Source organism: Myxocyprinus asiaticus, chromosome 5, assembly GCF_019703515.2.
Source record: "Myxocyprinus asiaticus isolate MX2 ecotype Aquarium Trade chromosome 5, UBuf_Myxa_2, whole genome shotgun sequence".
NCBI classification, from domain to species: Eukaryota; Metazoa; Chordata; class Actinopteri; order Cypriniformes; family Catostomidae; genus Myxocyprinus; species Myxocyprinus asiaticus.
This window is the reverse complement of record NC_059348.1, coordinates 8,572,887-8,597,536: the sequence shown is the minus strand read 5'-3', so window position 1 is coordinate 8,597,536 and position 24,650 is coordinate 8,572,887. Positions and strand designations below refer to the sequence as shown.

General features: G+C 39.3%; 3 protein-coding genes across 3 annotated transcripts in view; 1 reads left to right on the top strand and 2 right to left on the bottom strand.

The window, feature by feature from the left end:
• Positions 1 to 19,468, bottom strand: part of LOC127440795 (gastrula zinc finger protein XlCGF57.1-like) — a 139,488-nt gene extending 120,020 nt beyond the window's left edge. Inside the window, exons 1-3 of the mRNA XM_051697704.1 lie at positions 19,120 to 19,468; positions 18,869 to 19,020; positions 18,238 to 18,399 (exon numbers count right to left, since the gene is read on the bottom strand). Coding sequence (XP_051553664.1) covers positions 18,238 to 18,334 — 97 coding nt within the window. The 5' untranslated portion in view covers positions 18,335 to 18,399; positions 18,869 to 19,020; positions 19,120 to 19,468. The remainder of the gene's footprint in view (positions 1 to 18,237; positions 18,400 to 18,868; positions 19,021 to 19,119) is intronic.
• LOC127440833 (gastrula zinc finger protein XlCGF7.1-like) overlaps positions 1 to 24,650 on the top strand; it is a 226,766-nt gene that overhangs the window by 78,244 nt on the left and 123,872 nt on the right. The gene's annotated exons all lie outside the window — the stretch shown is intronic.
• LOC127440906 (uncharacterized) overlaps positions 1 to 24,650 on the bottom strand; it is a 126,683-nt gene that overhangs the window by 60,504 nt on the left and 41,529 nt on the right. The gene's annotated exons all lie outside the window — the stretch shown is intronic.

Sequence of the window (24,650 nt, the reverse complement as noted above, 5' to 3'; positions counted from 1 at the left end):
ATTTCAGGATTCCCAGATCTCAGTTCTTTAGGTACTTACAGCTGCGCCACCTGCTCTGTACTATGTTTGGGAGTAGCATACACCCCCCTAAAGGGGCAGATACTCTAGAAGTGGTGATTACTGCTTTTGGATAAGGTCATGAAGCATCAGTATATTACTCCCTGCTCATTATCAAAGATAATTATTAATTATTAAAATCAATAGAACATTGATGAGAATCAATGTTAGCTTTTCTTAATCCTTTAAAAAAACAGTTATCAAAGATAATCGTTAATGGTTAACATTGATGAAACATTAATTAAAATTAACACTAGCTTATTGATCATTCAAATTCAATCAAAGATAATTATCAATTATCAAAAAATCAATAGAATATTAATAAGGATTAACATTGACAGGGCACCACCCTGAAATCAGGGACTAATAACCGAATATTAAAACAGTCTCAATATTAGATTGTTTTCTTAGGAAAATCGACATCCGAGGAATATCGGGAAATCGGGATATTCGGGAAAAAAAACAATGAATGAAGGTTTGAATCCGAGCACTGACATCCCGTCAGCATGACACAGGTGTATGCAAAACCAAAATGAACCAAAACACTTCTCTTTGTAATATAAACAAAGTTTATTTATGCAGTAATATCAATTAATAATTAATACAATGCAGTCAATAAACTTCTGACTTACAACTACAAACTAAACAGTGATATGATTAGATATGGAAATAAAAATAATCCTATAACACATAAGGTGTGTGTGTGTGACAGTGTGTGTGTGTGTGTCAGTGTGGTTAGTGAGAGAGAGAGAGAGAGAGATGATTAAGCGACAGCCCGAAAGCTGATTTCGCGATAGCTGGAGAGAAAGCAGCTGTGCTCATCACTCAGAGACACGGTTTTACGAGCAGGGCTCGTAAAATTCCTGCGTTATTTGACTCTTTAATGGATGAACTCAGTTTCTGTTTCGCCCGCGATGGCAAAATTGCACAATCCAATTTGGCTGGACCACAATATAGCAAAACAAATTTGTGATAATACCCTGAGTATTAATAATGAGCGGACATGGCTGTCCGTAAACTGTACAAGCAAAAACCTTGAAACACAAGAATAACACACTATAATATTCTATCTCTGCCCAGACGTAACCTCTTACTTGAATCGCATGAGGACACAGGTAGAATGTGTTTTCCTCCGTCCTTTAACTTTGACCCGGTTCCTTGAGGCTCGGGTGATGACGGGAGGCCGTTTCCTCGCTCTGTTGGCGGGCGGTACGGCTGTTGATTCTCGGCGGGCTGGCGGAGAACTCAGAAATGTCGACTTGATTGAAGATGGAAGAGAAATCTTTAATCTCTTCACTTCTGTAGGCAAACGGGTGAAGATGCGAATTGCTCGGCGGTCTCCTTCGGATCCGTTAGAGTATTTGGTTGAACACAGAGTAATCTCAACTCGTCCAGCGAGATAGAGATTGTATGGCTACAGTTTCAAGTCGGACATTACTTCCTTATGCCACAAGGTTGCACCGAAGAGCAGCAAAAAGCTCGGTGAACTAAGTCGCTTGAAGCGAATTCTGGAAGCATTTCAGAATTATTTGAACTCCTGATGATGTCATGTTTGAGGGACGTTCTGTTGTGTGCCTCATCCAATAGGAGTTGAGAATTCGATCCTCCAGTGAGCAAGGCTTCATGGATTTGTAGTCTGTTTTGGACTCCCTTTGTTTGATTTTGGCGCAATTTTTATCAGTAAAATTTACGACTTGGAAGGTGGGGGCTTGAGTTATGTTTTTATGACTGTTAGGCCTGCCTTTGTCTTCTATCTGAATACATGAGGCCCAACATTCCTAAAATATATTAGCAGAGCTTTACAGTATATACTCTTGAATCCTTATTTAGTAGACTCTGCAGAGAAAGCAGAAAAATTCATATAGACTTTAGTTCAGTGGTTCTCAAAGTTTTGGAGTACTGGACCCCCCCCATCATATTCAAAAGCAGTCTCAAGGACCCTGACAAACTGAAACCACCAGTTTTTTACTTTTATTTAATAATACCTTCATTTGCGTAATATCATTATATTACCATTTCAATATTTTCATTGCAAAAAAATTATAATAAAAAATAAATAAATAAAATAATTATCACAAAAAAAGACATTAACTTTCATTTAATATCAAATTTTAACAAAACATTATATTTCAGAACATGGCATGTTATATATATTAGAACACTTCATTTCCAACCATTTGTCTTAATTTAATAAAAGGATTTGCATTACACTGACCTTTACATTTCTATCATCACTGATCAGTATTTTAAAGTCAATAAACATTAACCTGATTGTTTTCCTATTTTGGAAGTAATATTACCATGTCAAAAAATAAAGGCCTACCTACCGTATTTTCTGATTGTGTTTATTTATTTATGTTTTCATCATCCTAATTTCCTAGAGGTCCTGCGACTTATAGTCCAAAGCTGCTTTTACATGATATGTACTTTAATTGATGTCTGCCGGTCAAATGCGCAGCACACCACAACACATATGCTTACACAAACATTAAACATCAGTCATTGAGACTGTAGCATTTTAAAGTAGCCTATTCAGAGTATTTTGCCTTGATAGAGTATTTTGCCATCATAAAGTATTTTATGCAAAATATCATGCCCAACATAACAGTATTGAGTTAAAGGGATAGTTATCCCAAAATGAAACTTCTTTCATCATTTACTCACCCTCATGCCATCCCAGATGTGTATGACTTTCTTTATTCTATATATACCTAATGGTGACCTAAACTTTGAAGGTCTAAAAGGCAGTATAAAAGTAATCCATATGACTCCAGTGGTTAAATCCATATCTTCTGAAGCGATAAGGTAAGGTAGATTTCTACACTAGTGTGGAAGTTACTTTCACTTTCACATTTAGCCACCTACTGGTTGGGGCTGGTCAAAGGTGGAGATTAATAGTAAAAAAGGACTTAAATATTTAGTCGTTTCTCACCCAGTTTTATGCCCCCCTTCTATGCCAAAATGTCAATTTAATCAAATCATTAATACAAATTCTTCAGGCTGAAATGTATTACATCTTACCCTAAAAATTACATCAACATCAACTATATCAGAGGTTACAAATAAAAAAACAGAAGAATTCATTATGAGGAAATGTTTTGCCCCCACATAATTTGTATGATTTTAATGCCATTTTGCCTCAAGCTCCACTTAATTTCTGACCATTTAGTGGCCACGGAGTGAGTTGGCAGCTGAATCTAATGGTTTTAGCGTGTTTAAAAAGAGTGCTGTTGCAAGCTGTCATTTGCTCATAAGATGGTGGCCATCTGGAGGAGACATCAGAAGCTGATTGAAAGACTCGGAAAGCTGCTCAGGAAAAGTTTCAGTGAGAGTTACAGATGGAACAGAGAGCAGGTGTGATTCTGTGAAGGGCAATGGAAGAGTGCAGCGCGTGTCTGAGGGGAGAGCTGTGAGGGCGCACGCACCGTAATGCACTAGAGAATGAAGCTGTGCATGTCTCATTTAAATCGCACATGTAACTAATTTAGTATTTATTCTAAAATATTGTATACCCATTTGCTGAATCAAGATTCATTCGATTTTTAACGGTTTAAATAAATTATTGATCAAAACAAATGATTCTCGATTCAAAAATCATATTTTAAGATTGATGCATATGAATCGGCAGGAACAGTTAACGATGCACCGAGAAAAGGAGTGAATTGTTACACCCTTAACCATGAGTGTGTGTCAGAGGCTGCGTAAACAGCATGTGTTATTTCTTTGATAGAGACTTGGTTCAAAGAACTTGATTTAGACTCAGACCTCAAATTTGAGGGCTTTGGAGTTCCCCTGTAGTTGGACAGATGAGGGTGTATGTATTTTCATGACTGAACGCTGGTGCAAAACTGTGACTCTGAGGGAAATTTTGTGCAGAGTTTCTCTTTTACCTTTTTGTTTGCCTCAGGAGCTTCCTCAAATTTTTACTATAGTTGTTTATATTGGCCCAAAGGCTAATGCATCAGGCATTTTATGCAGAATAGTTCACCGGCTGCAGAGTATTTCACCTGATGCACCTAATATTGTGAAGCGATTTTTTAAACATTGTAAAATCACTCAGCCATATTTATCAATACATAAGATGTCCATCGAGGAACGGGAAGTATTTGGATCTCTGTTATGGGTCTATTAAAGGGGTATACAAGTCTATTTTAAGAGCCATCCGTATGTCTGATCATCACATTGTCTATTTGGCTCCTTGTTACAGATCTGCATTGAAAAGGGGGGAAACAGAGAAAAGACTACTTCAAGTGTGGTCTGATGACTCATTTTAAAGCCTAAAAGGCTGTTTTGAATGTACTGATTGGGATTTAAGACATTGTGTACAGATTTACATGATCTTACAGAGATAGCATCTGCTTAGATGACATTTTGTGAGGAATTAGTCATTCCATGGAAAATGTGTATAGTATTTCCAAAAAACAAACCATGGACCATTTATTTTATTTTTTTTTGTAATAAATTTCCTATCAGGGGACACCCCTGAATCCACCATACAGTATTTTTTATCTGTCAAAAGGCTTCCTATGTCCCTTTCATATACAGCTCTGGAATAATTTAAGAGACCACTCCAAATGTTTCTCTGGATTTACTGTTTATAGATATGTGTTTGAGTCAAATGAAAATTTTTGTTCGATAAACTACTGACAGAATTTCTCCCAAATTCCAAATAAAAATATCGTCATTTAGAGCATTTATTTGCAGAAAATGACAACCGGTCAAAATAACAAAAAAGATGCATTATTTTCAGACCTCGAATAATGCAAAGACAAGTTCATATTCTAATGTTCACAATACAATACTAATGTTTTAACTTAGAAGAGTTCAGAAATCAATATTTGGTGGAATAACCCTGATTTTCAATCACAGCTTTCATGCATCTTTGCATGCTTTCCACCAGTTCTTCACATTGCTGTTGAGCAATTTTATGCCATTTTATCAAGCAGGAATTCAACAGACACTGGGATGGAATGGCTGCCATACATGTAGTGATGCTGATTTAAGAAACATTTGGAGTGGTTTTTTCCAGAGCTGTATATTCTGAAAGTGAAAATATTTAAATACAAAAACTGGACTGCTATCATTCTGCTTCAAAACTACCTGTTGATCTAATCTTTTATCTATTTTGACCATTTAGGATTTATTTACAAAGTAAAATTGCTGCCAATGTGAAAAGTTATAAAAACTATTAAAAAAAATATAATATATAATTTCATAGCCATTTGACTACTGAGACCATGTAAGCTATGTATTATTATCTGGACCTTTGCTGGGAAGGAAATGTAGAGACTGGACCTCTTTAACTGAATTCCCCTGTACTAAGGATAAGTATCAAGTCAACATAGCTGGTATATGTAAATATTTTAGTCAGGTCAAGGTTAAAAAGAGCCCTGATCTTATTAGAGGTAGACTGCTGAGAAACTGCGCAGAGCAGCTCTCAGACATTTTATCATTTATTTTCTATAAATCACTCTGGCTTTCTAAGGTCCCACGTATTGGGAAAGATTATGTTGTTGTTCCAGTAGCTAAGAAAATGTCTCCACAGTCTCTTAATGATTACAGGCTAGTGGCACTCACTTTATTGCTGATGAAGTCCTTTGAAAAAACATTGAGGAGATTCTAATATTGACACAATTAGTACTTGATACCCTCCAGAAGGGATGGGTGATATGTAAAAAATATTTTATCGATAATTGTCTTAACAAATATTGTGATATCCGATTATATTGTCGACTCCCTTTCCAAGGGCTGGTGCATATTTTTGCTTTATTGATTTTGCTTTAAAAAGTAAATTCATTTATTGAAACACGAAAAACAAACAAAAAACATTTATAAATTCAAAATGCACTTTACAATAAAAATAATAATAATACAAATAAAAATAAAAAAACGATTAAAATAACAAAGTGATCAAAAAATCGTATATAACCACCTCCCCAAATCCAAACATTTACCATCTCCAATGCCTCCATAGGGGAGACAGCAGCTGTTTTCAAAGCTAATGGAACAATACCAGAAGCAAGTGATGTATTCATCAGGTGAGAGAAAAGAAGTAGTGATAGCATGAAGAGAACATTTAAGGAGAGAAGTTGGTGCAGGGTCAAAATGGCATGTTGCAACATAAGACAGGGTGGTATGGGAAAAAGAAGTATGTCTGGTGACCAAGTGGATGTGAAAAAATTAAAAATACTCAGTAGCCTCAGAAGGGTTAAAATGGACCCAGATTGAGTCAGTTTTGTTTTTGAAAAACTGGAGAATTGATTCACATAGCTCAACAGATGCAGGTGGAGACAGTGATGGAGACTGTGTAAGTTTATTAAACATGGAAATGAGAGTTTTAGGTTTACAGTTTGATAATGGAAGAAAAATAGTTTGCCCGTGCACTGTTAAGAGAAGCCTTGTATTGGACAAGATGATCAGAGAGAGCCACAGAATGAACAGTCAAACCAGTTTTCTTGACGAGTCATTCCAGACGTCAACCCTTTGCTTTCATAGCCCGCAATTCAGGAGTATACCAAGGAGAGGAATAAGGGGAAGGAACCAGGCTACACTTAACAGGTGCATAGTCATCTAAGATGGAGGTAATTTTTGCATTGTATAAAGAAAGCATTTCATCAAGGCAGGATATGTTTATAGAAGATGTGAGTACAGAATTGCAGATAGAATCAGTGAAAGACGACAGATTGATAGATTTTATATTACAATACGATATCTGTTTTTTGCTACAAGACTTAAAAAGATAACAGCTGAAACTAAACTTAATGAGCTTATGATCAGAAAAACCATCCAAACCATTCCAACACAGAAAGATTGTTAAGCCCAGAGGAACATACCAAATCCTAAGTGTGGCCATGACAGTGAGTAGGAAAATGTACATGCTGATTGAGATTGAAACAATCAAGTACAGACTCAAACTCATTAGAAGCAGTTGAGTTAGTGTCAACATGGATATTAAAATCTCCCAAAATTATCACTGTTTTATGTGATGCACAGGCTAGAGTAAGCAATTCACTGAGGTCAGAAAGTAAGCTTGGGTGTCTATTAGGTGGTCTATAGATTAGAATTACAAGCAACAGGGTATGCCCTAACAGTCTAATATGCTATACGATTTAATGCTATGTCGGTGGACAACTGCTAAGTCACTACCACTGCCTTGGAGTCGGGTCTTAGCAAGGAAGGTGTAGCCCTCCAGTGTCATCAGGTTGAGTTCCATGTAATCATTTGCTGTTTGCCAAGTTTCAGTTAAGAAGAGTATGTCCAAGTTATTGTCAATAATAACATCTCTGAGCATACTGCCTTCACCAGTCAACCTGCAACAGTTTAAAAGAGCACCAGTATTACATGAGGACACACAGTCCATAGCAGGCCTACTGACTCATTCAAGTCTGACTGGGGTTAGTAGCGAGCCAACATTAACTCCATGATAAGAAGTGCATGATGCAGACAATCTGAGGTTAGAGCAGGATGACCAGAAGTAGGAGATGAGTAATGTAAATTCCAATGATGTTTCACAGAACGGTGAACATAGCTCGGACGTCTAGTAATCCCAAGCTGTTTACAATAATCATAAACGACAGGGTCTAATCGATAATAGCAGTTAATACCACATATGGGCATGGTGTTGTTTGGGTGATGAGCAGTCTCGTTTATGAGCCAAACATACCTTTTAAAATTATGACTAAAAAGTTCTATATTGGTTTCATCAGACCATTAAACATTTTGCCATAAGGTTTTGGGTGACAGGATAACAAAATTGTGAGTAATGCCTTCCATTTTGCCACCATACTCTAAAGCCCAAAAATATGGAGAATACAGAATATTTTTGACATGCAACAAGAGACCAGTCCTTGACAGATATTCTTGCAACTCATTTAATGTTGCAGTAGAACCCTTTGCAGCCTCCCTGATTAGTTTTCTTTTGTTTTTTTTTCATCAATTGTTGATGGGCATCCTGTTCTTTGGAATGTCATTGTGGTGCCCTGTTTTCTCCACTTGATGATGGCCTTACGATGTTCGATGGCACATCTATCGTTTAAAAAAAAAAATCTTAATCGCGATTAACACATTATCGTTAATACAACATTAACCAGTATAAACACTTGTTGGATGGGTGGAACCTTTGTAATGTCTCCACCCGGAGTCGTTACACTGACACACACTGCACAACAAACACACACCAGATCCCTTCTACCAAGGGAGCCTACAAGCTTAGCATAAAATAGCATAACGTGGCGGTACCATAGATATTCTATGGGCGGTACTGTTGGTTTGTAACACGCTAATTGACCATTGTGTAAAATTAATTTTCATTATGCTCCGTTTCTTTTTCATCATAACTTTCAATAAACTGTAAATTGCTTTCTGTAACTAAACCAAACATGTTCAAATGTCATGTTGAACTGATAGAGACTAGCATGCTTAAAAAAAAAATCTTTCTTTGTGTAACTATGTCAGCCAAGGCCAATTTGTTCCAGAGAGAAAAGGGAGGCAGAAAACGTCCTGGTTACTTGCGTAATCTCCGTTCTCTGATGGAGGGAATGAGACGTTGTGTCGATGTAGTGACACTAGAGGTCACACTTGGGAGCCCAAAACACCTCTGGTCTTTGATAAATGGCCAATGAAAATTGGCGAGTGGTATTTGCATACCATTCCCCCGAACATAAGGGTATAAAAGGAGCTGGTATGCAACCATTCATACAGGTTTTGTGCTGAGGAGCCGAGACAAGGTCCCGGCCATTTCAGCGGGTAGTGCAGTGTTGTGGCAGGAGGGACACAACGTCTCGTTCCCTCCATCAGGGAACGGAGGTTACGCAAGTAACCAGGACATTCCCTATCTGTCACTCACTCGACGTTGTGTCGCTGTAGTGACACTAGGGGTCCCTATACGAAACGCCACAACTGGCTGAACTGTGTTATGTGAACTGGCGGTGTGTGACGGGCAGACCACTGTGTGCCTCGTAGCCAGCGCACCAGGCCGACATGTAACCTTCCCTAACGCTGTTATGAGAGTCAAACAGCCCATCGGGGACAAGTCGACTGCCCAAAAGATAGAGACAGGCTAGCCCAGTCATGGCCTGTTATCCTTTTTTTTTTTTTTCTCTCCCCAAAAAAAGAGTTAACTGACTGGGGCCACCAGGTCTACGTCAGGGGGATGTCCCTCCCAAGGGGAAGACACCGCGGAGACCACAGGGGTTGGGGCAGTATTTTGAGTGGAAATACATCACATGGTCTTGCCGAGCTTTGTTGGAAGTATGTCATGTGGAGAAGTCCCATGGTAGGTCCTACCCTATGGGGGAGGAGTTTCTACAAACATGGTGACTGGGGCATACCAACAGCGAAACGAATAATCGGAAGATATACGTCGCATGGGGTTACCTATGGGGAACCAACACATGCGGAGCACCTACCCCAGTACAGGGCTTAGTTAGCACATGTACTGAGCCGGCCACAGGGCTCAGAGAAAATCATCCAGGGAACACAGTTTGTGAACACAGTTTGTGAACACTAGTCAACAGCGCACGTCTTCAGCTCAGGGGAGGTGAAAGGCGCTATGCGCAAGCGATACACTCGGCCAGTTGTCCCAGACTTACCTGCTTGTGCCTGCCACAACACGGGACGAAACCGGTTCCACCCGGAGATTTTAGAACCTCGCAAAGGTGTTGGGTGTTGACCAGCCCGCTGCTCTGCAAATGTCTGTTAGAGAGGCGCCACTGGTCAAGGCCCAGGAGGCCGCCACACTCCTGGTAGAATGGGCTCGTAGCCCTGCCAGGGGTGGCACGTCCTGGCCGTGATATGCCATTGTTATGGCATCAATGACCAGTGGGCGATCCTCTGCTTGGAGACAGCGCATCCTTTCCTCTGTCCACCAAAGCAGACAAAGAGCTGCTCAGAGACTCTAAAGCTCTGCGTGCGATCCAAATAGATGCGTAAAGTGCACACCGGACACAGCAACGTCAGGGCTGGGTCTGCCTCCTCCTGAGGCAGCGCTTGCAGGTTCACCACCTGATCCCTAAAAGGGGTCATTGGAACCTTGGGCACATAGCCAGGTTGGGGTCTCAAGATCACTTGAAAGTAGCCCGGACCGAACTGCAGGCACATTTCGCTGACAGAGAACACTTGCAGTACCCTCTTGATGGAAGTGAGTGCAGTCAGGAGGGCAGTCTTCAAAGAGAGTGCCTTAAGCTCAGCTGACTGCAGGAGCTCAAAAGGGGCTCCCTGTAGACCCCGAAGGGATTCAACCTCCTGGCGCCTCTCAGGAACCTGATGATCAGGTCGTGCTTCCCTAAGAACTTACCATCCACTGTGGTGTGCCGCTATAGCGGCTACATACACCTTCAAGGTGGAGGGGGACAGCCGCCCTTCCAACCTAACTTGCAGGAAGGAAAGCACCAATCCAACTGCGCATCTCTGGGAGTCTTTGCGTCGGGAAGAACACCACTTAGCGAACAGATGCAACTTCAAGGCATACAGGCGCCTCGTAGAGGGGGCCCTATACTGAGTGATCGTGTCTACCACCGCAGTCGCGAGGAGCTTGAGGTCCGAGAACCATGTCTGGGTGGGCCAGTAGGGTGCTACCAGGACGACCTGCTCCTCATCCTCCCTGACCTTGCACAGTGTCTGTGCAAGTAGGCTCACTGAGGGAAACGCATATTTGCGTAGTCCAGGGGGCCAGCTGTGTGCCAGCGCATCTATAACGAGAGATGCCTCGGTCAGGGCGTACCAGAACGGGCAGTGGGAGGATTCTTGGGAAGTGAACAGGTCTACCTGTGCCTGCCCAAATCGACTCCAAATCAGTTGGACCACCTGAGGGTGGAGTCTCCACTCTCCCCTGAGGGTAACCTGTCGTGACAGCGTGTCCACTGCAGTGTTGAGGTTGCCCGGGATGTGAATGGCCTGCAGCGACTTGAGGTGCTGCTGACTCCAGAGGAGGAGACGGCGGGCGAGTTATGACATAAAACGGGAGCACAAACTGCCTTGACGGTTGATATATGCCACTGTTGCCGTGTTGTCAGTCCGAACTAACACATGCTTGCCCTGGATCAACGGCTGAAACCTCCGCAGGGCGAGCAGAATTGCCAACAACTCGAGGCAGTTGATGTGCCAACGCAGCCACGAGCCCGTCCAGGAGCCGGTGGCTGCATGTCCGTTGCATACAGCACCCAGCCTGTTTTGGAGACGTCTGTCGTAACCACTACGCACCTGGAGACCCGTGAGTAGAAGGACCGGGGCGGGGAGCCGCTGGGGTGGCTTGCTTTCTTACAAAGGCAAGCCGCGACCGCATCGTTGCCATGGACATGTTCTCGCAATGAGTACATGACCCATCCACGAACGCTTTTTCCGTGTGGGCAGGGCCCAGACACGAAAGACAGCGATCGTGACCATCAGAAGGTGAGGGATAACGAGCACAACCAGGAATAACACACAAACAGAAAGGCATCTTTAAAAAGATGCGTCTTTAAAAAGATATTCCATGTGTGCCACTCTTTTAGAGAAATATACTCTTTTTTAAAATTTTTTATATACTCTTTTATTTCTGCCGAAGTGCCCAGGGGCGTTCTCTGCAGTGCACCAGTGCAGAGGGGGGAGAAGCTGCTGAAATGCACTGTCAGATCCAGCAGAGGTGAATGAACAGCCGTGGGAATTCAGCTCAGTGAGCATTGACCGTTCGGCTCCGAAGAGAAAATCTGTAGAGTGGTTGCATACCAGCTCCTTTTATACCCGTATGTTCAGGGGAGTGGTATGCAAATTTTCCTTGGCCTTTTATCAAAGACCAGAGGTGTTTCGGGCTCCCAAGAGTGACCCCTAGTGTCACTACATCGACACAACGTCGAGTGAGTGACAGATCGGGAACTGTCTTATCAGAAGGCACAGCCGAAGGGTGAAAAAAAAAAAATCTTATTATGGAATGTACTGAGGAAGACTAGTGTGGATAAAGATGTGTATTTTCTAACAGGAACTTGTCCATGTAAGGTGAAGGAAGCTATGAGGATCTATGGTAATCACTTTTTGTATTTAGCCAATCAGTAGGTTGATTCTTTGTCTTCTTAAAAATGTATATGTATGATTGTGTTGAATAAGTATTCTGTATTTTTGAACTGACCCTTGTAGCTACCCTGGCTCGTGAATAAAGATTTTCTTTGCTTAAGCTTTACCATTTGGAAGAATGTAGGTCTTTATTGCAGAACAAGAATACGAGAGGTGAAATGGATTGGATGAAATAGCAAAATGGGAAAATGAGGCTAAGAAAATACTCTTAGGTGAAAATAGACAGAAAAAAACATGGCCAGTATTACAATGGGCATAAAAAAAGATGACATTGATGCTGTTGTGAGTTTGTCTTTGTTTACAGATGCAGCTGCTGCTTCTCCTTTTCCTTCTCCCCATCGTCCTCAGTTGCCCACTGCGCCTGAACCATCGGTCATATTTGCAGAAGGTGCTGTAGCTGGAACCTCTGCCTCCTCATCATCAGTCAAAGCCTAAAGCACGCCATAAGAGACACCTCGACAAGAGAAACCATCGACTAGATAAAATGATCACTGAGATGGCCAAGAGCAGTTGCATCAAATGGCTAAACAAGAATCTGCAATTCTTCATGGACCATGCTAAGCATGCTGAATGCATTCTACACGATAAACACGATAAACAGCCTGTGACTGGGCGACCACACCCGAGGGGAGGAGCCCAGCTGAGGCTTCCGCATCCGACTGGACAAGCCCGCTCTCCGATGCTGCGCTCGAGAGCTCATCACTTTCACGGGCTCCAAAGAAGAGGTCGAACTCGCCGTGACATGAGCCGGCGGACACATCCAGAAGCCCGATCAGGGCAGACGAGCATGCTGGGGAATGGGAGGTCTGTGGGGGGATACCCGGCGGAGGTGGTCCCATTTGCTTAAGCTTTACCATTTGGAAGAATGTAGGTCTTTATTGCAGAACAAGAATACAAGAGGTGAAATGGATTGGATGAAATAGCAAAATGGGAAAATGAGGCTAAGAAAATACTCTTAGGTGAAAATAGACAGAAAAAAACATGGCCAGTATTACAATGGGCATAAAAAAAGATGACATTGATGCTGTTGTGAGTTTGTCTTTGTTTACAGATGCAGCTGCTGCTTCTCCTTTTCCTTCTCCCCATCGTCCTCAGTTGCCCACTGTGCCTGAACCATCGGTCATATTTGCAGAAGGTGCTGTAGCTGGAACCTCTGCCTCCTCATCATCAGTCAAAGCCTAAAGCATGCCATAAGAGACACCTCGACAAGAGAAACCATCGACTAGATAAAAAGATCGCTGAGATGGCCAAGAGCAGTTGCATCAAATGGCTAAACAAGAATCTGCAATTCTTCATGGACCATGCTAAGCATGCTGAATGCATTCTACATGATAAACATCCAAGACACAAAACTCACTTCAAACGGTGCAGTTGAAATATTATCAAGGAGGACAGAACATTGGCCAAAGACGGCACGGTAGATGCGGAGGATGGGGATGTGGATGGGGACGTGGCAGAGGCTCCGTTAAAGGTGAGGGCGCCTCAGGCACCTGCTATACCTATAACCAGTATGGCCATTTTGCTAGGGATTGTCTACAAAACCCTGAATTAGACAGCAGTAAGCTCAGGGGGATACAGCCCCAACATTCTCTGTGAACAATCCACAGCAAAAATAGGATAAGGAGGGGGAATGGGCTGGTGAACAATGTGAAACTGAAAGTCAATGTGTACTTCAAGCACCAAAATTGACCCACAATTTGAAGAAAGACCCATACATTGAGCTTTCTGTTTATGGTAAAAATATGATGTTTGTTGTCGATACAGGTGCCACCTGTTCAGTGTTGTCAAAGGGCTCTTTGCCTCTTAAACCCAGCTCAGACTCGATTGTAACACCTCTGGTCTTCCACTCACTGAATATTTTTCCAAACCAATCATCACAAAATTGGGAAATAGTTCACTCAGACACAGGTTCCTCCTGTCAGAGCACTGCCCAGTAAAATCTAATGGGTAGGGATCTTTTAGGACGACTGAATATTCAAATCGATTGTTCAGAACAGGGTTTACAAATTTCAAGCTCTGAAATTGGGCTTTATTCATTGAAAATAATTTCCCCATGTTTTTATTCATGGAATATTATCAAACCAGATGTTCATCGTTAATTGTATGAGACACTGGATTTAGCTGATTGGGAATTGCCTGAATTTTTGCATTGTACAAGCCCGTTCTCCCATACGGGTTCAGACTTATCCTACAAAAAGGATTGGTTCCCAGGATCCAATAGAGAGTGTTTGGTTTTAGGTGATGTCTTTCTTGGTGTTGAATACATAGGCATTTCTGTACAACTTTCAAAACAACAACATCCTTTCAGGGAAGTAATGCCCCATATTTCTCTGGCAAATAGGGAGGAGAATATTAAGACATGGGAAGTTTTATACAGAAAGCTTTAGGATGTAGAGATTGGGGAAAAAAAGAGAAAATTATTTTTCACCTTCACTTCAAGTTCCAAATTTTGTAATGGCTACCGTTGTTCATTCCAGACAAGAGATACGTACACTGGCAGCCAAAAGTTTGGAATAATGTACAGATTTTGCTCTTATGGAAAGAAATTGGTACTTTTATTCACCAAAGTGGCATTCGAATGATCACAATGAATAGTCAGGACATTAATTATGTGAAAAATTACTATTACAATTTGAAAAAAAAATTTAAACTACTCCAAAGTGTTCTCATCAAAAAATCCTCCATGTTCAGCAATGACAGCTTTGCAGATCCTTGGCATTCTAGCTGTGAGTTTGTCCAGATACTCAGGTGACATTTCACCCCACGCTTCCTGTAGTACTTGCCATAGATGTGGCTGTCTTGTCAGGCACTTCTCACGCACCTTACAGTCTAGCTGATCTCACAAAAGCTCAATGGGGTTAAGATCCATAACACTCTTTTCCAATTATCTGTTGTCCAATATCTGTTTCTTTGCCCACTCTAACATTTTCTTTTTGTTTTTCTGATTTAAAAGTGGCTTTTTCTTTGCAATTCTTCCCAAAATGCCTGCACCCATGAGTCTTCTCTTTACTGATGTACATGAAACTTGTGTTGAGTGGGTAGAATTCAATGAAGCTGTCAGCTGAGGACATGTGAGTTGTCTATTTCTCAAACTAGAGACTCTGATGTACTTATCCTCTTGATTAGCTGTACATCTGGGCCTTCCGCATCTCATTCTGTCCTTGTTAGAGCCAGTTGTCCTTTGTCTTTGAATGTAGTGTACACATTTGTATGAAATCTTCAGTTTTTTGGGAATTTCAAGTATTGCCTTCATTCCTCAAAACAATGATTGACTGATGAGTTTCTAGAGAAAGCTGTTTCTTTTTTGCCATTTTTGACCTAATATAAACCTTAAGACATGCCAGTCTATTTCATAGTGTGGCAACTCAAAAACAAACACAAAGACAATGTTAAGCTTAATTTAAAGAATCAAATAGCTTTCAGCTGTGTTTGATATAATGACAAGTGATTTGATAGTACCAAATTAGCAATTTAGCATGATTACTCAAGGATAAGGTGATGGGGTGATGGCTGCTGGAAATGGGGACTGTCTAGATTTGATCAAAAATAACTTTTTTCAAATAGCGATGGTGCTGTTTTTTTAACATCAGTAATGTCCTGACTATACTTTGTGATCAGTTAAATGCACTTTGGTGAATTAAAGTAACAATTTCCTTCCGAAACAGCAAAATCTGTACATTATTCCAAACCTCTGGCCGCCAGTGTGTGTGTGTATGTATGTATGTATGTATATATATATATATATATATATATGTATATATATATATATATATATATATATATATATATATATATTATTCTTGTTGCACTCTAATCTGTTTCGGATAGTTTTTTCTGATGCAACTGAAACTTTGTAATGCAGCACTTTTCGTATTACTGTCTCCTTAAGATGAATTGCTTATGATTTTCTAGTACCAAATTAGCAATTTAGCATGATTACTCAAAGATAAGGTGTTGGAGTTATGGCTGCTGGAAATGGGGCCTGTCTAGACTTGATCAAAAATTACTTTTTTCAAATAGTGATGGTGCTGTTTTTTTTAACATCAGTAATGTCCTGACTATACTTTGTGATCAGTTGAATGCCACTTTGGTGAATTAAAGTACCAATTTCCTTCCGAAACAGTAAAATCTGTACATTATTCCAAACTTTTGGCCACCAGTGTGTGTGTGTGTGTGTGTGTGTATGTATATATATATATATATATATATATATATATATATATCATTCTTGTTGCACTCTAATCTGTTTCGGATAGTTTTTTCTGATGCAATTGAAACTTTGTAATGCAGCACTTTTCGTATTACTGTCTCCTTAAGATGAACTGCGTATGTTTTATTAGTCCTCTTTTGTATGTCGCATTGGATAAAACCGTTTGCCAAACGAATAAATGTTAATGTTTTACATTTTTATGAATGCATGTTCTTTAATTTACTTAAAGAATATATTCTATAATATTTTTCCCAAAAGTGTAGTTTGTTTATCTTATTTTGAAACTGTTCTTGGTAATGTTTGTGTCATAAGGTAATTTTAACATGCATTTTAATTTATTAATAATACTAAAAAAAAGGATGTCATCATGTACGTAGGTCTATGTTTTTTATATATCTTTGTCTTTATTTGTCTATATGCTTCTATTGAGTTTTTTATTGTATTAATTAATAAATTATTTATGAGTAATCAAGTGAGTACTCGACTACAAAATTACTCGAAAATGCCCATCTCTTATTTCTAAATCTCTGCACCTCCACTTTCACACTTCTGCCCTTTTATTTATTCAGTGAGCTACATCTGTTTCTCTTATCTAATGATTTCATTACTTTCAGACAACAACAACCAGATCTAGTGAACTGACTGACATTGTATTTATTATATTTAATACATTTTGGCCCTGAAATTAACATTGCTCACTAAGACAGTTTTGGACAATGCTTTTTTATATGAGTCAGTAGATGACCTGATTGAGTGAAACTCTTCCCACATGAAGTACAGTGGTATGGCTTTTCTCCAGTATGCACTCTCTCATGTGATTTCAGGGCTCCTGATGTACCGAAACTCTTTCCACAAAAAGAACACACATGAGGCTTCTCATTTGTGTGAGTTGACACATGCACCTTTAGTTGTGATGGCCATGTAAATGTCTTGCTGCACTGATTGCAGTTAAATGGCTTTAATCCAGAGTGAGACCGCAGATGAAGTGTGAGATAGTCTGAATGCTTGAAACTCTTTCCACACTGATGGCATTTGAATGGCTTCTTTCCAGTGTGAATTCTCATGTGACGCTTAAGATTTCCATTTTGTGTAAAACTCTTTCCACATTGAGAACAGGTGAAATGCTTCTCTCCAGTGTGAATTTTATTGTGACGCGTAAGATCTCCTTTTTGTGCAAAACTCTTTCCACACTGATGGCATGTGAAGGGCTTCTCTCCAGTGTGAAGTTTGAAGTGAACGTTAAGGTTTTCTTTTTGTGTGAAACTCTTTCCACAGTGAGAGCAAATAAAATAGTTTTTGGCTCTTGTTCTTTGAGTTATTTTCTGTGAGAAATTAATTTCAGTCTTTGAGCCACTAAAAGATTCATCACCAGTCTTGACATTAATAAGCTTTCGATACTGATGTTTCTCCTCCACGTCATTCAGTTCTTGACTTTCCTCTTTCACTTCTGTCAAGTCAAAAATGAACATAAATTGACATTTGTAAAAAAGAAATACAATTTCATGCCAGTAAGGAGCAAAGGCCACATATCTACATTGTGATATTTGAAATGCTGATGGTTCTGTAATTCTCAAGTAGATTTTGTTATTATTTAATTACAATTTTACCACTTCTATTCTTTTCTAACCACAGCTGCCAGATCTAGTGAACTGTATGAACCTGGCAAAAATTAAGAGTTCTGGCAAACTTGCCACTCTTTATTTTCACATGCAAATGAGATTTGCGGCAAACTCTTCATTGTCGCCAAAGGTTCCCGCAGGTTCACCACTACCGGTGAAGAGCTGCAAATGTCTGGCACACATCTGCAGCAAATCACAAGCTCATGTGAAAATAATGAAAACGTTTTATTTTGTGCGTGTGTGTGAGGATTTGTTGCATCAGTGTTCCCCAAGAGTCTTTATGAAGAATCAAGAATGAACACCAACCTCTTTGTTCTTCAGTATCTTCATGTTTAATTCTGCATGATTCTGTAATACTGATGTCTTCACTCTCCTCTTTAAACTCTTCTTTAACACACTGCATTTTTGTAATAGTATGCCAATAAACTTCAGTTGTTACACTTGCAGTTGTTCCTCTTTATATACCACCTTTAACAAATGAGCAAATATTTAATGATGATCATTTGCAACAAAAACATGAATCCAGACTTTAAACAAACACAACACAAAATTGACATATTGAAGATTACATTATAATAAAGTAACAGAATTTGGCATTAAAACTAGTTCAGTCTCAAATGTCTCATTTAAAGTGGATACATGAATGCAGACAAGCTTTGAAGGAGAAGATGAAATGATGATGAGTATAAATAACAGGTTCTTTATAATCCAATTAAACCTCAAGAATAAAAGTCTCCAACAGGCCAGTCATACACAAAAAGTCCCTATTCAAACTATACAAGTCAATTTAACAGACATCAAAAGCTGTTTCAAACAATCCTGCATCAAACAAACATTTCCATTATACAGCACAGTTACTCACAAGATCTGGAGAAACAGAAATTAAATACAAAAAAAGGTACTCAAACGAATATTAACATATTTACTATCAACTTACATAGATGTTGAACAAAAGAACTTTCCTCAATCAGGACTTTAGATGGATTGACAAAATCAGCATGAACATACAACAATACTTGCATCTTCTTCACTCTTCTTCTATCTCACATTTCTACACAACTGTGTGAAATACTCACTGGTTATCACCCTCTGGAGACAAGGATGAGTAATGCATGCATTAGATAAAAAACATTAACAAGCTTGAGACGACCATATTTTGCAAGTCCCATTTTCATTGCAGTGACGTACCAAATAACGTAACAGCAACGTAACTTTGCGAATCGCTTATGGTGCGTTGGACCAGAGGCGTCAAATCGACCGGAAGTCATTCATTTTCTATGGCAGCCAGCGTCTCTCGGCGGCGAGAAGCGGCGCGTCCGTGGCCTGCGCGTCTTGGGCGTTGTGGGCGTCAGAGGAAAGTTGAAGTGCGGGCAACATTATGGTAATGAGCTTTGACGCGATTTGGCGGCAACCTATTGGAATATAGAAGTGCTCCGCTCTAGTGAAGTCTAGAGAGCACAAAAGTGTAAACTTTGGTTCCCACCAAACAACAGCTCCAAAAACAAAATGAAGGAGAAACGAATTATTGCCGTGGCAGGTTTTCCTGTTATATAAGATCTGTCCCTGTTTTCTTACAGGGATATACATTTTAAAAAACGATGCGTGGACAAAGGTGTCTGAAATTGTTGGTGTGCCAGGTGAGTTGATGAAGTGGATATTATGGTTAATATAATATTATATATAATATATTGCATGCTAATTTTGGCGCCATAGCATGCAAAACCGTGCTGCCTGATCAATCGGTAACACATTTATACCATCAGCGTTTATCTTAACAACACAATTTTTTTTACCAGCTGCACATCACACATAGCCAAGAGCTTACAGACAAATAGCGCGGCGATAGTTGGTGTCCTGCCTCGCAATAAACAGCCCAACTTTTGACAGAAGGCTGTCAAACTGGTCCCTGTCCAGCCTGAAATATCTCTGAAACCTGACATCATCCAGCCGCAACTCCTGCACCAGCCAGTGATATTTCCCGAGCTGCTGACGGCCTTGGAGAATCTTGTGAACCCAGAGCGTTCTTCAATGTCTTCTCCACAAGTAAACCAGAACAGCCAATGCAACAACCTCTCGATGATCCATAGTGACATGAATTTGATAATAAGTGCAACACTATTTATAGGAAACATTCATATTTATATTTAATTACTTTCTGCCATCGATCGATTTCTTACTTTCACATTTAAACGATTTCATGAGGATATACGCTACTTGTGATAGGTCGGCAAAAAGATACCGGTCGAATTGTCTGGATGTTTTGCGGCCCCATTAAACATAGTTCACAAAACCAAGCATTCCAAACAAATGTTGCCGCCTCTTTCAACTACGCCAGAGCATCCATGAATCTTCGATAGCGTTGCAAAGCAGCCAGAGCGAATTTTGCCGATCTCGCCTCCTCTGGTCTGAACGCACGGTTAATCGTTGTGATGACATTATTGCTGTACGCAGCAGGGACGTGTTGTGTACGTTGCAACGACCATATTTTCATTACCCATTATGTTTAAATGCAGTATACAGTATGTGGCCACATACCTGTGACACTTTTTCCATGCAGCATCCCACCTCTCGCGGCCAGGGTGGGTGGGTCTCAGGCTGGAGCCCCCACAATACAGAATTTACCTTTTATTTCACTTAGGACTACTATGTTAACTCATGGGTTTTACATTACATGTTTAATTGATGATTAATCATATTAAGCTCATTATCAGTTCAGTAGGCTGAAATTCAAAACTAACTTAAAGCAACCACCTGCGTCTTTCCAGTTTATACTTCTATCATGTGGAGATTATGGAAACAATTTCCAATTCACAAACATTTGTTTCTAAATAGTGGAAAACACATGACATTTTACTCACATTTTAACATTTACACATTTCCAAAAGACAAATAGACATCAGATATCACACAATAAATATTTTTTCACACGGAAATTTAACATGAATAATTCACAAAAGAAACAATAAAAATAATTAAATAAATAAAAATGTAACCAGTGGTAATATATATATATATATATATATTCTTCTTCCCCAAACAGTACAACTGTCTTGTCACTGTCTTCCTCCTGTGGCTGCTCCTGCTGCTAAAAATAAGTAAATAAGTAAATTTTAGTTGTACAAACATAAATAACAATATCTCCATTCAAATGCTTCTGTTCAATCAGGATTGTACCATATTTACACAATAGTATATAAACGCACATAATTCAGCATTTGTGTTGCAAACATTCTGGGCCATTGAGGTTTATGAGACACAGTGATACTGAAGAGGGGGGTAGTGGTGGCTCAGCGGTTAAGGCTCTGGGTTACTGATCAGAAGGTCAGGGGTTCAATCCCCAGCACTGCCAAGATGTCACTTTTGGGCCCTTGAGCAAGGCCCTTGACCCTATCTGCTCCAGGGGCGCCACATCATGGCTGACCCTGCACTCTGACCCCAGTTTAGCTGGGATATGTGAAAAAAAAAGAATTTCACTGTATATGTGCAAAATATATAATTATAATTATAAAAGAGGAGATGAGCTGCTTATTTCTATGGAAACTCAATGAGGATTATATTAAATTATCACTCTTGTCACATGCACTCAGAAACTCAAAAGTCTTATGTGAAATGAAGGCTCACTGGTTTAATCAAACTGACTCATCATCAATATAAATCAAATAATCATTAAATAAATAGGTAATATGATAAAAAAAAAAAAAAAGGAAATATTTGAAATATTTTACTATTTAAAATATTATTGGTCAAATTTTCAAATCACGTAGGCCTATTTTTATTGATGTTTGTGTATAGGCTTGTTTGTATTAGACAGTGAAGGTGGCATGAACTAATCATTGTTAATTGCTATTTGTATGTCAAATGTAAGACTAAATTCATAATTATATCAGCCCTAGTATTACTGCTTGTCTGTGTTTGTGTCATTAAAGGAACAGTCCACCCAAAAAGAATATTTGTAGAAAGTTTTCAGCCATTTGTGTCCATACAATAATGGGTAATGGTGACCAAAACTTTGAGGCTCCAAAATAGATATAAAGGCATCATCAGTGTAATCCATGTGAGTCCGGCGGTTTAATCCAAATCTTCTTAAGCGATTTGATAGCTTTGTGTGAGATAAAAAACTAAAATTCATCAAATATCTTCACTTCCTCTTACCTCTCTAATGCGTGTTTTAATTGACATTAGAGAGCTGAGTGGAAGTGCGAATAAAGACTTCATTTTTGTTTTGTTTTTTCCGAACCCAAAGGAATCAAATCGCCTAAGAAGATTTGGATTAAACCACATGTGTCACATGGATTGCACTGTTGTTTACAATGTTTTTTTTAGGGCCTCAAAGTTTTGGTCACCATTACCCACCATTGTATGAACACAAACGGCTGAAAACTTTCTTCAAATATCTTCATGTGTTCCCAAGATGAACAAAAGTCATATGGGTTTGGAACAACATGAGGGTGAGTAAATGATGACCGAATTTAAATTTTTGGGTGAACTACTTTTAATGTGACAGTTGTTGTTGAGGAGACCATTGGGGTACACAACATCAAAGATGTACAGTGGCTAAAAAAAGTATACACACCCTTATGTTTTTAAGAACCAACCAAGATCAGTCATGTCTATTGGTCAACCGATACGTTTTTGTTTTTAAATGCCCAATGTCGATACAAAAATGCAGTGTGGCCATGTCTGTTTAGCAGCTGTCACTGCATGTGTGAATGGGGCTTAAGGACATGATCCATCATTGGCAGCTTCTGCCAGGGACTGAACCCCTACAGTCAGCCAGACTGTGGAACTGCTGAAACCCAACTAGTGGAGACAGTTTCAAAACCAATTCAGAGGCACAGTGGTTGAAATGGCTCTAGAAAGAAAGCTTACATGTTTCACCTTACTGGAGCATGTTTTAGGGTGTCCCCCACAATGTCCTCAACTTTTGCTTGCTGCATTCCTGGACTGGACATCACCACTGCCTCTGTGAAATGAAAACCTGTAATAGTAAGTTTTGTGTAGCAACAATTTCAAAAGTTGTAGATGTCTTTTGATTTACTTGAATATTTGCACTCACTTTTTATAACATTTATAATATTCATATTCAGCAGTGGTCTCTTGCCCTTTTTCCGCTTTAAGCTGAACTCCTTCCAGACATTGTAGGAGGCCACTGTACGCATCACCCTGCGGGTGTTCTCTCCTGGATTTGGCCCTCCAAGAAGACTCAAATGTTGGGTCTGCAAAACAAAAAATTATTGTTCAAAAAATGTACATTAAGTGATTACAAAAAATACCAAAAAGTTCATTTTAAATGTTCATATATACATACATATACACTACCGGTGAAAAGTTTTGAAACACTTACTCATTCTTTATTATAATTTTTTTCTTCACATTTTAGAATAATAGTAAAGTCATCAAAACTATGGAATAACATAAATGGAACTATGGGAATTATACTGTGACTAGACAAAATCCAAACTGTGTTATATTTTAGCATCTTCAAAGTAGTCACCCTGTGCCTAGAATTTGCAGACATGTACTCTTGACATTTTCTCAACCAACTTCTTGAGGTATCACCCTGGGATGCTTTTTAAACAGTATTGAAGGAGTTCCCATCTATGTTGGGCACTTTTGGCTGCTTTTCTTAATTATTCGGTCCAAGTCATCCATTTCAAAAACCTTTTTTTAAATAAATTTTAGTTTTGTAATGAAATAAATTAATATGGTGGCACAATTATATTTTTGTCTACAAAACTAATTTCAAACATTTAAGCATATGCCTTCAGATCAAAAGATTTTTAAGATCATGAGAAACATTTTGTTCAAGTGTTTCAAAACTTGTGACTGGTAGTGTGTGTGTGTATATATATATACATTATATATATATATATATATATATGTATATATATATAGCATTTTACATGTATTTCAGTGATATTTCACATGTAACACACCACTTCCTGAAGGTCTCCTCTTTTATATGTTCTTCAAGGGTGAGGTGTTCCCCCAGAGTGTCACATGTGTTAAGGTTCACATCCTCCAGTCGATGACCGATCCCATCACCCAGTGCACGAGCATATAATTCATGCATGGCCACTAAGGTTTTCCTTATCTCCTTCATCTCAGCCTCCATGCTGACTATTTTTTGGGTGAGAAGGCTCAGGAGGCAGTCTAGGGGAAATGAATATCAGAAATTTTTGGAAATTACTACTTCATAGGGCTGTGCGATAAACAGTATAAAATAATACAATTTTAATTTAAATGAATTTTAATTGAATTTCAAATTTTATGAAACAAACGCAAGAAATAAAATGGTGGCATGGATTACAGTTTCATTTAAATGCAAGAATGTATGAATTATCTCTAAAAACAAAGTAAAAGGTAATACCTGTTCTTGCAAACACCCTGACCCTGTGAAGGGCCCAATTCTTTGTATCAGGCAGTACACATCTTGTTTTTGGCCAAGTTCATTGGTGGCCAGTAGCAGTCCTGTGCCTGCAATGACAAACAGAACAATTGCATAAGTAAACAATCAATGAAAACTGTGAAGATGCGAGGCGATCCTGCAGTCCCAGCCTCTATCACAAAAACTGAAAAAAATATGTAACAAATAAATCATCAACATAGAATTGAAAATTAAATAAAAATTCATATAAAATGGATGTTGTTCAGACAAGTTATAGCCTTGTCCCACGACTCAAAGTATGACTGTCTTACCCTAAATAACCAAAACTCCA